This window comes from Hemiscyllium ocellatum, chromosome 5 (genome assembly GCF_020745735.1).
Source record: "Hemiscyllium ocellatum isolate sHemOce1 chromosome 5, sHemOce1.pat.X.cur, whole genome shotgun sequence".
Lineage (NCBI taxonomy): Eukaryota > Metazoa > Chordata > Chondrichthyes > Orectolobiformes > Hemiscylliidae > Hemiscyllium > Hemiscyllium ocellatum.
Window position 1 is genome coordinate 30062898 of NC_083405.1, and position 12281 is coordinate 30075178.

Consider the following 12281-nt stretch of genomic DNA (forward strand, 5'->3'; position numbering starts at 1 on the left):
ATGTGGCCTCGCCCCCTGTTGGCTTGTCTACATATTGTGTCAGGAAACCCTTCTGCACACATTGGACAAAAACTGACCCATCTAAAGTACTCAAACTATCGTATTTCCAGTCAATATTTGGAAAGTTCAAGTCCCCCTTAACAACTACTATGTTACTCTCGCTTCTATCCAGAATAATCTTTGCTATCATTTCCTCTACATCCCTGGAACTATTCGGAAGCCAATAGAAAACCCCTAACAGGGTGATCTCTCCTTTTCTGTTTCCAACCTCAGCCCACACCTCCCTCTCTTTTACCATCGTCTTTGTTCTTACTGAAAGGGATGGACTGAATGTATGCAGAAAGGAGTTTTCCCTGGCGTGGGGGTCTAGAACCAAGAATTAGTCTCAGAACAAATGGCAAACATTTTAGGACTGAACAAAGGATGAATTTTTTTACTTGGTGGATGGTGAATCTTAGAAGTCTCTGGCGCAAGAGGGCTGTGGATGTTCAGGTCTTAAAGATGGATAAGATATGAGGGATATGGGGATAGCACATGAACATGGCTTTGAGGTGGATGATTAACTATGGTTGAGAGTGCTGGAACAGGCTCATGGTGCTGAACAGCCTCCTGCATCAATTTACCTGTGTTTTAATGATAAACAACTTAAAACCAAAAATGTAGGTATTGCTTTGCTTGGTATAACATTTCACATGAACTATTTAAGAAACCTATAAAGATTGACAAATTTTCAAATTTATTTCTTTTTCATTTATATATCTGTGAACTGTGAGAATTTATACATGATGTGTAAGGGAAACTTGAATGCATCCTGGTGGTGTAACTGCATTCTGAGCCTGTGAAAGCATAGAAGTGACTGAGATTAAGATAAAATACACTTCACTTTTTCTTCTCAAAGCTAAATAAACACTTCCATATCCGCCACTGGGACTTAGCCAGCAACACCCACATACTGTGAACAAATTTTTTTAAAAAAAACTGGAGAGGATGTGAGTCAAAGATGCAGCTTTGCACATAAGTCCTGGACATGGTCCAAGTGAACTCTGTGCTGGACAGAAACTGTAGTATTACAAGTTGCTGCAGGTTCCATTATATGAAGATACCTGTGGTTCTGCAAAGGACAGCATAATCCTTAATTCTGGTTTGCAGGCTGTCATCAGGAAATGCATACCACCAGGAGCAAATCTGAAATTCTGCTCAGCATCAGCGGCCAGTGAGCCCATATGATTCATTTTCTGTGCTAATAATGCCAAGCTTTGTAGCTTCAGTGTCTATACTAGCCAATGTACCATATTTCCAAGCATCTGTTTACACATTTTCCAAAAGCAGGCACCTCATTATACAGTGGTAGTACTCCTATCTTTACTCAGAATATCTGGGTTCAAGTTTCACTTGCTCTAGAGGTATGACATGACATGACCAAACAAGTTGATTAAAAATAAATTATGATTGTGCTTGTGCGCAAGATGAGAATCATCTCAGTTTGATTATCAAGAGTGAACCAGCTTAAAATGACATACAGTTGTTGTTTCAATTATATTACCAATTTGGAGATGTAAGCAAAGTATACTGTTAAGACATTTACTCATACTTAAGATTTTGTTTCTTATCATAGCAAAACTTAAACTCATTTATCCACCTGCTACTCTGACTTTATTCTTGTATCATTTTGATCGTACTATGAAATACTATTTTTAACAAAATGCTAATCTACCTGGTAGGATACTTATAAATATTCATATATTTTGATGATTTCACAGAGGGTCCTCCTAGCTTTTGGTGTTGGAGTATATTTGAAATGCATATAAATTGCATATTTGCATAAAGCATATGGTTTACAAGTAATAAGAAAATCAGAGAATTTTGAAGAAATTGTGTTTTAACCTTTTTAACAAGCAAATCTTTCTTTCTTGTTTCTAGATGCTGAAGAGTATCAACCACCGATATGGAAATCCTATTGTAAGTTTAGAATCTGCATGAAACATACACAGATTTCTATATAGAAGTAACCTATAACAATGTGTTGATGTTAATCCATACTAACATAGCATCAGCAATTTTATTATTTTCCCCTCCATTTTAGTGTCAGATTAGCAATGTAGGCTTTAATTTTACTTTTAATTAAGTCCTTAAGGAAAATTTAACAGATGTGCTTGACAGTAAGAAGACCATTAATTCTTCTGAAATGGTGTTTTGGTAATGTAACGCTCCATTTATACTTCAACATTATTCATAATAGAAGGCTGTTGCTGGTCTGATTTCATTACATTTGTATCACTGGGCAACTTCAGAGTTCTGGCAATAAAATGGAAGTAATTAAAATTAGCAACTGTCTTTAATTTTATTTAATTTATCCTTCTTCATTTATACACTCTCATCATTACAATGAATTGTGGTCTATTCATCCTTGTGACAATGATTCCTGGTGTGAAGGGGGAATCAATACGTTTTAGCACCTTCTTGTTAATTTATCTAAACGACTCTCAGTCCAAATGCAAAATCATACCAAAACATCTTTCAAAAATCATAATAAAGATTTCACATTTCTGACCAGTGGAAAAACTGTGATTTGGACAAGGGGACAATATGAAAACTGGTGTCATGTTTGAATCCATCCAATGCAAGGAAATGTAGGTGAATAGAGGCAGGCAATCCTGTGAGCATTACCAGTTGCTAGCAAAAGCAGTTTGTTACATGAGCTCCCTTGATATTTGAAATCCACCTTGTGAATTAGCCACCAATCCTCTTGCAACTTCCAGCACTGTTAATGTTGGCATTTTGATTAATGCTGACAGCACCTACTACTTCACTTAACATCATTTTTTTCACAGAATACTCAATAGGAGGAGTTTCTGTAGTTTTATTTCTATTTGTCTCTATGGTTCCCTCCAGCTTCATGATCGGGCCTGCACCATTCCACCAGTCTTCCAGGCTCCTTTGTTAGTGGCAGTGTTTGTCACCTCTCGTATTCCATCACTGCTCCCTAATTCCTACCCTGTTATTCACCAGTGAATTCCTCTTCAATTCTACAGCAAATTGCTTTGGGACAGATGTTACATGGAGTTTATTATGAATTCAGTGGCTTGAAAGAAAAAAATACCCCTTACCTTTGCCATATTGTAAACCAGAAGATTTGAAAAGTTTTAAAAACCAACAAACACAACCAGGGAAGCAATAAAATGGGAAAGAATAAACCTCTGTGTAATATGAAAACAGACAGCAAGAGTTTCTTTAAATCTCCATAAAGGAACAGAGAAGCCAAAGTGAATGTTAGCCTCTTGGAGAATGAGCTAAAGAAATAGTAGCAGGGAACCAAGAAATGGCAGAAGAGTTGAATAAATACTTTGCTTCAGTTTTCTCAGTAAAAGACACTGATAGCATCCCATAATTACTAAATATGTAGTGGGCAAAAGGAACAGAGGAATTAAATATAATAATTTATCACGAGAGGGAAATAGTGATGGGAAACAAATGGGATAAAGGCCAATATGTCTCCTGGGATGATAGTCGAATCACAGTACCCTCTAATCCTACAATGTGGAAGCAAGCCATTCGGCCCATTGGGTACACACCCACCATCCGAACAGCATCCCTCCCAGACTCATTTTCTACCCCCCCCCCACCAACCAACCCTATCCCCATAATCCTGCATTTCCCATGACTAAGCCTTCTGACCTACACATTCCTGGACACTGGGCAATTTTGAACGGCCAGTCCACCTAACCTGCACACCTTTGGACTGTCAGAGGAAACCAGAGCACCCAGAGGAAACCCACGCAGACACAGAGAATGTGTAAACTCCAAAGTTAAAAATCACACAACGCCAGGTTATAATCCAACAGGTTTATTTGAAAGTACAACCTTTTGGAGTGCTGTTCCTTCGTCAGGTAGCTAGTGGGGCAGGATCATAGGACACAGGATTTAGAGTAAAAGATCAAAGCGTCATACCTAGTGTGATGTATTGAACAAACCTAGATTGCTATTAAGTCTTTCGTTACTTAGAATTGAGATGCAGGTTTTGATTGACAGTCCCAAGGCTGGAATCAAACCTGGGTCCCTGGTACTGTGAGCCAGCAGGGCTAACCACTGAGCTACTGTATGCCCTAAGTGTTGGGATACATCTTAGAATATTAAAGGAAGTGGTTACAGAAATAAGGGTACACTAGTAATAAACTTCCAGGAATGCTTAGATCCTGGAATAGTCCGAGAGGATTGGAAAACCACCAATATAACACTTTATTTCAAAAGGGAGGGAGACAAGAAAAAACAAGTGGCTTTAGGCCAGTTAGCTTAAAATCTGTTGTTGAGAAAACATTTTGGGCCTATTATAAAGGCTGTGATAGCAGAGCAATTAGAAAAACTTAACATGATCAAGAAGAATCAACAAGACTTCATCAAGAGGAAATCCTATTTGACAAACTTACTGGAACGTTTGGAGGAGATAGCAATTGGGATAGATAAAGAAGAAGCCGGGGAGGTAATATATTTGGATTTTCAGAAGCCGTTTGAGAAGGTACCACACATTAGACGACTTAATCAGATGATATCTCATGGTTTTGGAGATATATTAGCACAGGTAGAGGATTGGTTAACTAATGGAAGGGAAAGAGTTCAGATAACGGTGGATATTCGTGATGGCAGACTGTAAAACTAACGGTGTGCCAAGGCATTCAGTGCTGCAGCCACAACTTGGGCGAGGAAAGTAAATGTACTATACATAGGAAGGCAATTGATGTAGATGACACAAAGAGTCTGCAGCTGGATCTATTATCAGTTAAGAGAATGGGCAAAAACTTGGCAGATGGAATATCATGTGGGAAATTGTGATGTTATGCACTTTGACAGGAAGAACAGAGGATTTGGATATTATTTAAGTGGAGAAAGACTGCAGAAAGCTACAAGATGGATTTGGGAATCCTCATCCTTGAATCATCAGTTTAGTTTTTTAAGTATAGAAGTAAGGTGGTTTTGCTAAAACTATACAAGGCAAAGTCAGACCAGGAAAGTTATAGGCTTTGGAGGCAATCCAGAGAAAGTTCATGAAGCTGATAGCAGGTATGGGGGCGCTACCTTATGAGAAGAGATTGAGTATGTTAGGCTGTACCCATTGGAATCTAAAAGACTGAGAGACAACTGAATTGAAACATAGAAGGTTTTTGGAGGTCTTCACAGGAAAGCTGAAGAGAGGTTAGTGGGAGAGTCTAGGACTAAAGGGCACAATTTCAGAATATTGATGCGTTGTTTAAGACAGATGATGAAGAATGTCTTCTGTTGGAAGATAGTGTTACTGTAGAATTCTTTACCTGTCAAGACTGGGCCATTGAGTATTTTCAAGGCTGATATGATATGGACAGATTTTGAAAGACAAAGTGGGGTTGAGGATTCCGATCAGCCAAGATCACACTGAACAGTGCAGTCGACTCAATGGCTGAATGGCCCATGTTCACTCCTACATCTGATGGTCTTTAGCACAAGTAACATTGACAGATTTAAGACTCCAGGAACCAAGTGATGTAAACACTTACTAGTTAGCTCAAAATCCTGGTTCATTTCAATTTGAAAAGTGATGGAAATCTTCACTGTCTGTTAGAGATAAGGATTTGAATTGAAGTAGTTTTAGGAGGTTGTAGTAATGGTTCAAAACTATTCCTGATTTGACATGAATTGGAAATGTATCTAAACTGTTTTCTTAGGTTCAAGTTTATGAATACTCTGATAACTGCACCTTATAATCAGCTTGTTTACCTTTTACAGCTCACTATTTAATTACCGAGTGATGAACCAGGTGCTATAGCAATTAACTGTAGCAATAAAGATAATGACAATCAGAATGGCCGAATGTACAAAGTTCGGTCCACTTGTAGTTGAAGCCCAACTCTTCAAAAATGTTAAGATGACAACTAAAATGCTTCTTTGCTCAAATGAAAATAAATGCATCTAATCTGATAGCTATTACAGTGACATTGCTGTCAGGTGATGTCTCTTGGGACCTGAATATACAAGTATAATTGATATTCCAGAAGAGTGCAATGCTATGAAAGTGTGGCGGGGTTGCTGTGTTACTTAAGGATGGTTTCATTATACTAGTGAGATGTGACTTAGTTCTAAAGATCAACATGTTTGGGTGGGGATTAGAAGCAGCAAAGGTAAGAAGTCAAATGTGGAAATAGTTCTAAGCACCTTACCGGGAACAATATCGAAGGATGAGGCTACGTGGTAAAACAAATGGTTGTCTAAGAAAAGCACTGCAATTATCATGAGTGACTTTAATCTAAATATAGATTGGACAGATCAGCTAGACAGGAAGATGAGGTCAAAATGTGTTTGTGGTAGTTCTTTAGAGCAATATATTTGAGAGCCATCCAGATTTGAAGCTAAGTTGGATGTGTCAATGTGTAACGAGATAGGTTTAATTCATGACATCATTGTCAAGGAACATTGAAAAGCAGTGATAATGACATGGTTAAATTTGGCTTAAGAAAAGGAATGGGCCTAAGACAAGTGAATTATACTTGGCAGTGTTTGTTGACAATTGGGGTTTATGCCTGAAATGTCAATTCCCCTGTTTCTCGGATGCTGCTTGACCTGCTATGCTTTTCCAGTGCAACGCTTTTAAACTCTGACTCTCCAGCATCTGTAAGTTCTAACTTTCTCCTACTCAAAAGCAGATGACTATGCCTGTGCACCAATTGAGAAATGCATCTCAGACACAATGTCATTATATTGAGTGTACAGGTACCGCAAGTACTGCACTGCGCATGCATATTGAAGCACACACTTCTGAACCAGGGTTTGGCAACGGAGAGTCGGGGTGCACATGGAGGGAATTGTGAGGAGAGGAGAGACGTCTGGGTCCTTGACCTGCCTTGTCTCCATGTGCCATCTCCTAAATTGCCTCCCTTCCCCTCTTGCGCCTCCCACTTCCCCTCTCGCACTCCCCACTGGCCCTCCTCTCTCTTGTGCCCCCCCTTCCCCCCTCGCGCGCCCCCCACTTCCCCTCGCGCACTCGGCCCCTTCCCCACTGGGCCCCCCCTTCCCCACTGGCCTTCCCCTCACACCCCCCCCACTTGCTCTCTCGCCCCACCCCCATTCTCCACTGGCCCCCCCTTCCCCACTGGCCTTCCCCTCTCGCGTGACTCACCTTCCCCTTTCATGCACCCCACCTTCACCTCTCACGCACTCCCAAATTTCCCTCTCGCGCACCCCCCGTTTTGCTCTCTTGCCCCCCTTTCCCCACTGGCCCCCACTGGCCTTTCCCTCTCGCACCTCCCCCTTCCCCTCTTGCACCTCCCCCTTGCTCTCTCGACCCCCTCCCCCCCGCCCCACTGGCCTTCCACCATCGCCCGCCCCCCCCTTCCCCTCTCGCACTTGGCCCCTTCCCCACTGGCCTTCCCCTCTCGCTCCCCCCACTTGCTCTCTCACCCTCCCCCCCCCCCCCCCCCACCCCACTGGCTCCCCCTACCCCACTGGCCCCCCCATTCCCTATTGGCCTTCCCCTCTCACGCCCCCCCTTCCCCTCTTCCCCTCTCGCACCCCCCCATTCCCTATTGGCCTTCTCTTCTCGTGCCCCCCCTTCCCCTCTTGCGCTCTTTCCCCTCTTAAACCCCCTTGCGCTCTCGCCCCCCCCCCCTTCCCCACAGGTCTTCCCCTCTTGCGCTCCCCTTCCCCTCTTGCGCCCCCTTCCCCTCTCGCACGCCCCGCCTTCACCTCTCGTGCGCCCCCCCCTTCCCCTCTCACGCGCCCCCTTCCCCCTCACGTGCCCACCTTACCCCCTCGCGTGCCCCGCCCTTGCTCTCTCGCCCCCCCCCTTTCCCCACTGGCCTTCCCCTCTCACGCCCCCCCTTCCCCTCTTGCCCCCCGCTTCCCCTCTCGCACACCCCTCCCCCCCCTTTCCCCACTGGCAGTTTCCTTCCCCATTGGCCTTCCCTTCTCGCGCGCCCCCTTCCCTTCTCGCGCTCTTTCCCCTCTTAAACCCCCTTGCGCTCTTGCTTCCCCTCTTGCGCCTCCCCTTCCCCTCTTGCGCCCTCTTCCCCTCTTGCACCCCCCCTTCCCCTCTCGCACCCCCCTTGCTCTCTTGCTCCCCCCATTCCCTACTGGCCATCCCCTTCCTCACTGGCCTTGCCCTCTCGCGCGCCCTCTCTTCCCCTCTCACGCACCCCCTCTTCCCCTCTCATGCCCCCCCCGGTCTCTCTCACGCCGCCCTCCCCACTGGCCTTCCCCTCTTGTGCGCCCCCTTCCCCTCTTGTGTGCCCCCTTCCCCTCTTGTGCGCCTCCCCTTCCCCTCGTGCGCCTCCCCTTCCCCTCGTGCGCCCCCCCTTCCCCTCGTGCGCCTCCCCTTCCCCTCTTGCGCCTCCTCTTCCCCTCCTGCGTCCCCGCTTCCCCTCACGCCCCCCCTTGCCCTCTCACGCCCACCCCCCCTTGCCCTCTCGCGCCCTCCCCTTCCCCACTGGCCCCCTCATTCCCCTCTTGCGCTTCCCCTTCCCCTCTCGCCCCCCCCTCCCTTCTCGCCCCCATCCCCGACCGTCATTCCCCTCTCGACGCACTTCTTACCCTGCCTCCTTCCCCTCCTCCATCATGCCCGTCCCCCATCCTTCCGCTCCTCCTCCTTCATAACTCCTCCTTCCCCTCCCTCCTCCACCCCGCCCCCTCAGCCCCCTCTCTCCCTCCAGCCACCTCTCCCTCCAGCCACCTCTCCCTCCGGCCCTTCTCCACCCACCCCTTCCCCTAACCTCACCCTCCTTCCTCCTCCACACCCCCCCCCATTCTCCCACTCCCACTCACATGGCTTATTAAAAAAGTTGAGTTCTGTATCAAAAGTAAAATCATATAATTCTGCAAAAATTAGTTACGAGAATGACCGAGCTTAAAAAGCAGCCAAGAATAACAAAAAAGGAGGGCATAAACCCCAAGTGTCAACAAATTCTGCCAAGTTTAAAACATTTGTCTGAGGCCCCACTACTTCCCTTAAGCCAAATTTAACCATGTCATTATCACTGTTTTTTAAGGTTCCTTTACAATGATGTCATGAATTAAACCTGTCTCGTTACTCATTGACACATCCAACTTAGCTTCAAATCTAGATGGCTCTAGGATATATTGCACTAAGAAACTATCACAAACACATTATGACCTCATCCTCCAGTCTAGCTGTTCTATTCAATCTATATTTAGACTAAAGTCACTCATAATTGCAGTGCATTTTTTAGGCAACCATTTGTTTTACTACATAGCCTCCTCCTTCAATATTGTTACTGGTAAGGTGCTTAGAACTATTTCCACATTTGATGACTTAAGGGTGTGAGAGAAAGCTAAGGCAATGGCAGAAACATTAGAAGGCATCAATAACAGCTCCAGAAATATTTGTAAATCAAGGGGTGAAAGAAAGAGAGGAACTTAAAACAATTGCAATCAGGATAAGTTAGAGCTAATAACAGTTCAAAGTATCCTAACAGTACACTTGCTTCAGTACTAGTGTTAATTTCAAAGGAACTGAGACTCATTTCTCCCACACCAGCTTTTGAGACACTAATTTCACTCTCTATTCTTATTTACCCTCCTCCAAATTGTTTGTGGTTCAGCTACCAATCTAGAGATCATTAGATTTGACGTTCTTTTTAATTTTGCCCCCAGCTACTCATACTCTCTAAGCAGAACCTCTTATCAATGTCATTGGTATCTACATGGATTAGTAACAATTAGATCCTTCCTTTCCCAATGCACTTCCCAGTCCCACTCAAACAGGCAACATAAATGTCTGGACTCTTGTTCCCAGCAAAAGAGAATTGTGTCTATCTCCAGCAACATACTGTCTGTGCTGCACTACATTTCTAATAAACTTCTTGAATGGCTTTCTGTACAACTGTGCCATGGCCACTTTGATCATCCACCCTGACTTGTTCTGCTTTCATCTGTACAGGTCACCAGAACCTCGATCCTGTTGCACAGTTGCAAGGGCTGATTCTCTTCCACTTCTGTCCTTTTTGATCATACCTACCTAACTGCCAGTCATTATGTTCTGCGCCTGATCATGGAACAAAACAGAGTTACCCTACTCCAAGGGGTGTGATGATCTCTTGAAACAATGTGTCCTGGTAACATTCCCCCTCTCTGATTTGTCACAGTGCCTCCAGCTCGGCCTCCAGCTTAGTGACTAAGAGCGGAAATTCCTCCAGACACAGGCACAACTGTAGATGTGTTCGCCATGGATCACAGGAATATCCATGAGCCCCCACCTTCAGCAGCTTTACACATTTCCTGTCCTGCCACCTTCATTGCATTTAATTAATTTTTTTTATTTGCATTTTAATTAAAGTCCAGTTTGTACTTTCTATTTTTATTATTTAAGTCAGTTTTTCTTGCCCTAATTGGCTTATCTTAAATAGGGCATTCCAACACAATTAGTTGCACTGAATAACAAATAATGATTAGTAGAGTTACCGAAGTTTTGAAAGATAAATGAGAAAAATACTCCTCAACTAATCAACCAACTATGTTCTTGTGACCTTTTTCTCAAATCCCACTCACAAACCACAGATTGACCTGGATAAGTGCTGTATTCTGTTACTGGGTCATCCTGTCTCCTGCTCTTTTCAAGAGATGATTTTATGATGAAAGGTTGGGTGGTTTGGACCTGTTGCCCATTGGGATTTAGAAGTATGTGATTCCTGAATTGCTGAAACATGTAAAATCCTGAGTAGAGTTGACAGGTAAATGCTGAAAAGGAGGCGTAGTTTAAAAGTAAGTGACCTCCCATTTACCTTGAGATGAGGAAAAAGTTTTATGCATGATGTCGATCTATGAAATTTGCTTTGCTACAAAGGGGTGAGGTCACTGATTTTTTTTAAAAGACAGAAGTAGATAGATTCTTGTGTCAAAGATTATGGGTAGACAGCAAAGCACAGTTGATTCCATAATCTTATTAACCACAACCTTATCAAATTGTTAAGCACATTAAACACATGGGAGTTTGGGTAATGTACTGATATGAATAGAGAATGGTTGGCAAACAGGAATCAAATAGGTCTTTTTCTGAGTAGTAGTCAGATCCCAGCTAAAACCACTGCCTATTTACAGTATATGTTAATATAATGTTAATGAATTAGAAGAGGCAACTAAATGCAATATTTTCCAAGTTTGCTGATAATACAAAGCTGGGTGGCAGAATGAGCTGTGAGTAGGATGCAGAGATGTTTCAGTGAGAGTTGAGAGTGGGCAGTAGCATGGAGGATGATGTATAATGTTGATAAATGTGAAGTCATCCACTTCGGTTGCAAAAATGGTCTGGCAGAGTATTATCCGAATGGCAATAGGTGAGGAAATATGAAGGTAGAACTTGACCCGGGTGTCCTCATGCACCAGTCACTGAAGGTGAGAATGCTGGTCTCAGAGGCAATAAATAAGGCAAATGGTATGCTGGCCTTCATAGCAAGAGGAATAGGAGTACATGTGTAGGAATGTCTTAGTACAATTGTACAGGGGCTTGGTGAGATGACAGCTCGAGAATTGTATGCAGTTTTGGTTTCTTTGCTAAAGGGTGTTCTGGCTATGGAGGGAGTGCAATTAAAGTTTAGGTTAGAGTAATGCTGGAGAAGCACACCAGGTCAGGCAGCAGTCGAGGAGCAGGAAAATCAACGTTTTGGGCAAAAGGGCTTCTGCCCGAAACATCTATTTTCCTGCTCCTCAGATGCTGCCTGACCTGCTGTGCTTTGTCAGCACCACTCTAATCTTGACTCTAATCTCCAGCATCTGCTGTACCCACTTTTGCCTGCAATTAAAGTTTACCAGGTTAATTCCTAGGATGGTAGGAATGATAAACGAAAAAAAATTGGATCAAAAAGGACTATATTCAGTGGCATTTAGAAGAATGAGGGTCATCTCCTAGAAACATATTAAATTCTTAGTGGACTAGACAGACTAAATGTTTCCAGACTGGGGATTCCGAACCCGAGGTCAGAGTCTAAGGAAAAAGGGTAGGCCATTTTGGACTTAGATGAGGAAAAGTTTCTTCACCCAGAAAGTAGTGAATCTGCCACAGGAAATGGCTGAGGCTAAGACATTGAATGTTTTCAAGAAAGAAATAGATATTGGAGCAGTATGGTGGCAGTGGTTAGCGTTGCTGCCACATGGCGCCAGGGATCTGGGTTCATTTCTGACTTCGTCTGACTGTCTGTTTGTGTGGAGTTTGCACATTCTTCCTATGTCTGCGTGAATTTCCTTGAGGTTGTCCAGTTTCCTTCCACAGTCCAAAGACGTGCAGATGAGGTGAATTGGCCATGCTAAAT

The 12281-nt window shown here is 43.7% G+C and overlaps 1 protein-coding gene across 2 annotated transcripts in view; it reads left to right on the top strand.

The window, feature by feature from the left end:
- The window catches only part of chn2 (chimerin 2), a 351738-nt gene that overhangs the window by 194452 nt on the left and 145005 nt on the right, over window positions 1-12281 (top strand). For both annotated transcript variants that reach the window (XM_060824624.1, XM_060824625.1), the window contains exon 2: window positions 1921-1959. In XM_060824624.1, coding sequence (XP_060680607.1) covers window positions 1921-1959 — 39 coding nt within the window. The remainder of the gene's footprint in view (window positions 1-1920; window positions 1960-12281) is intronic.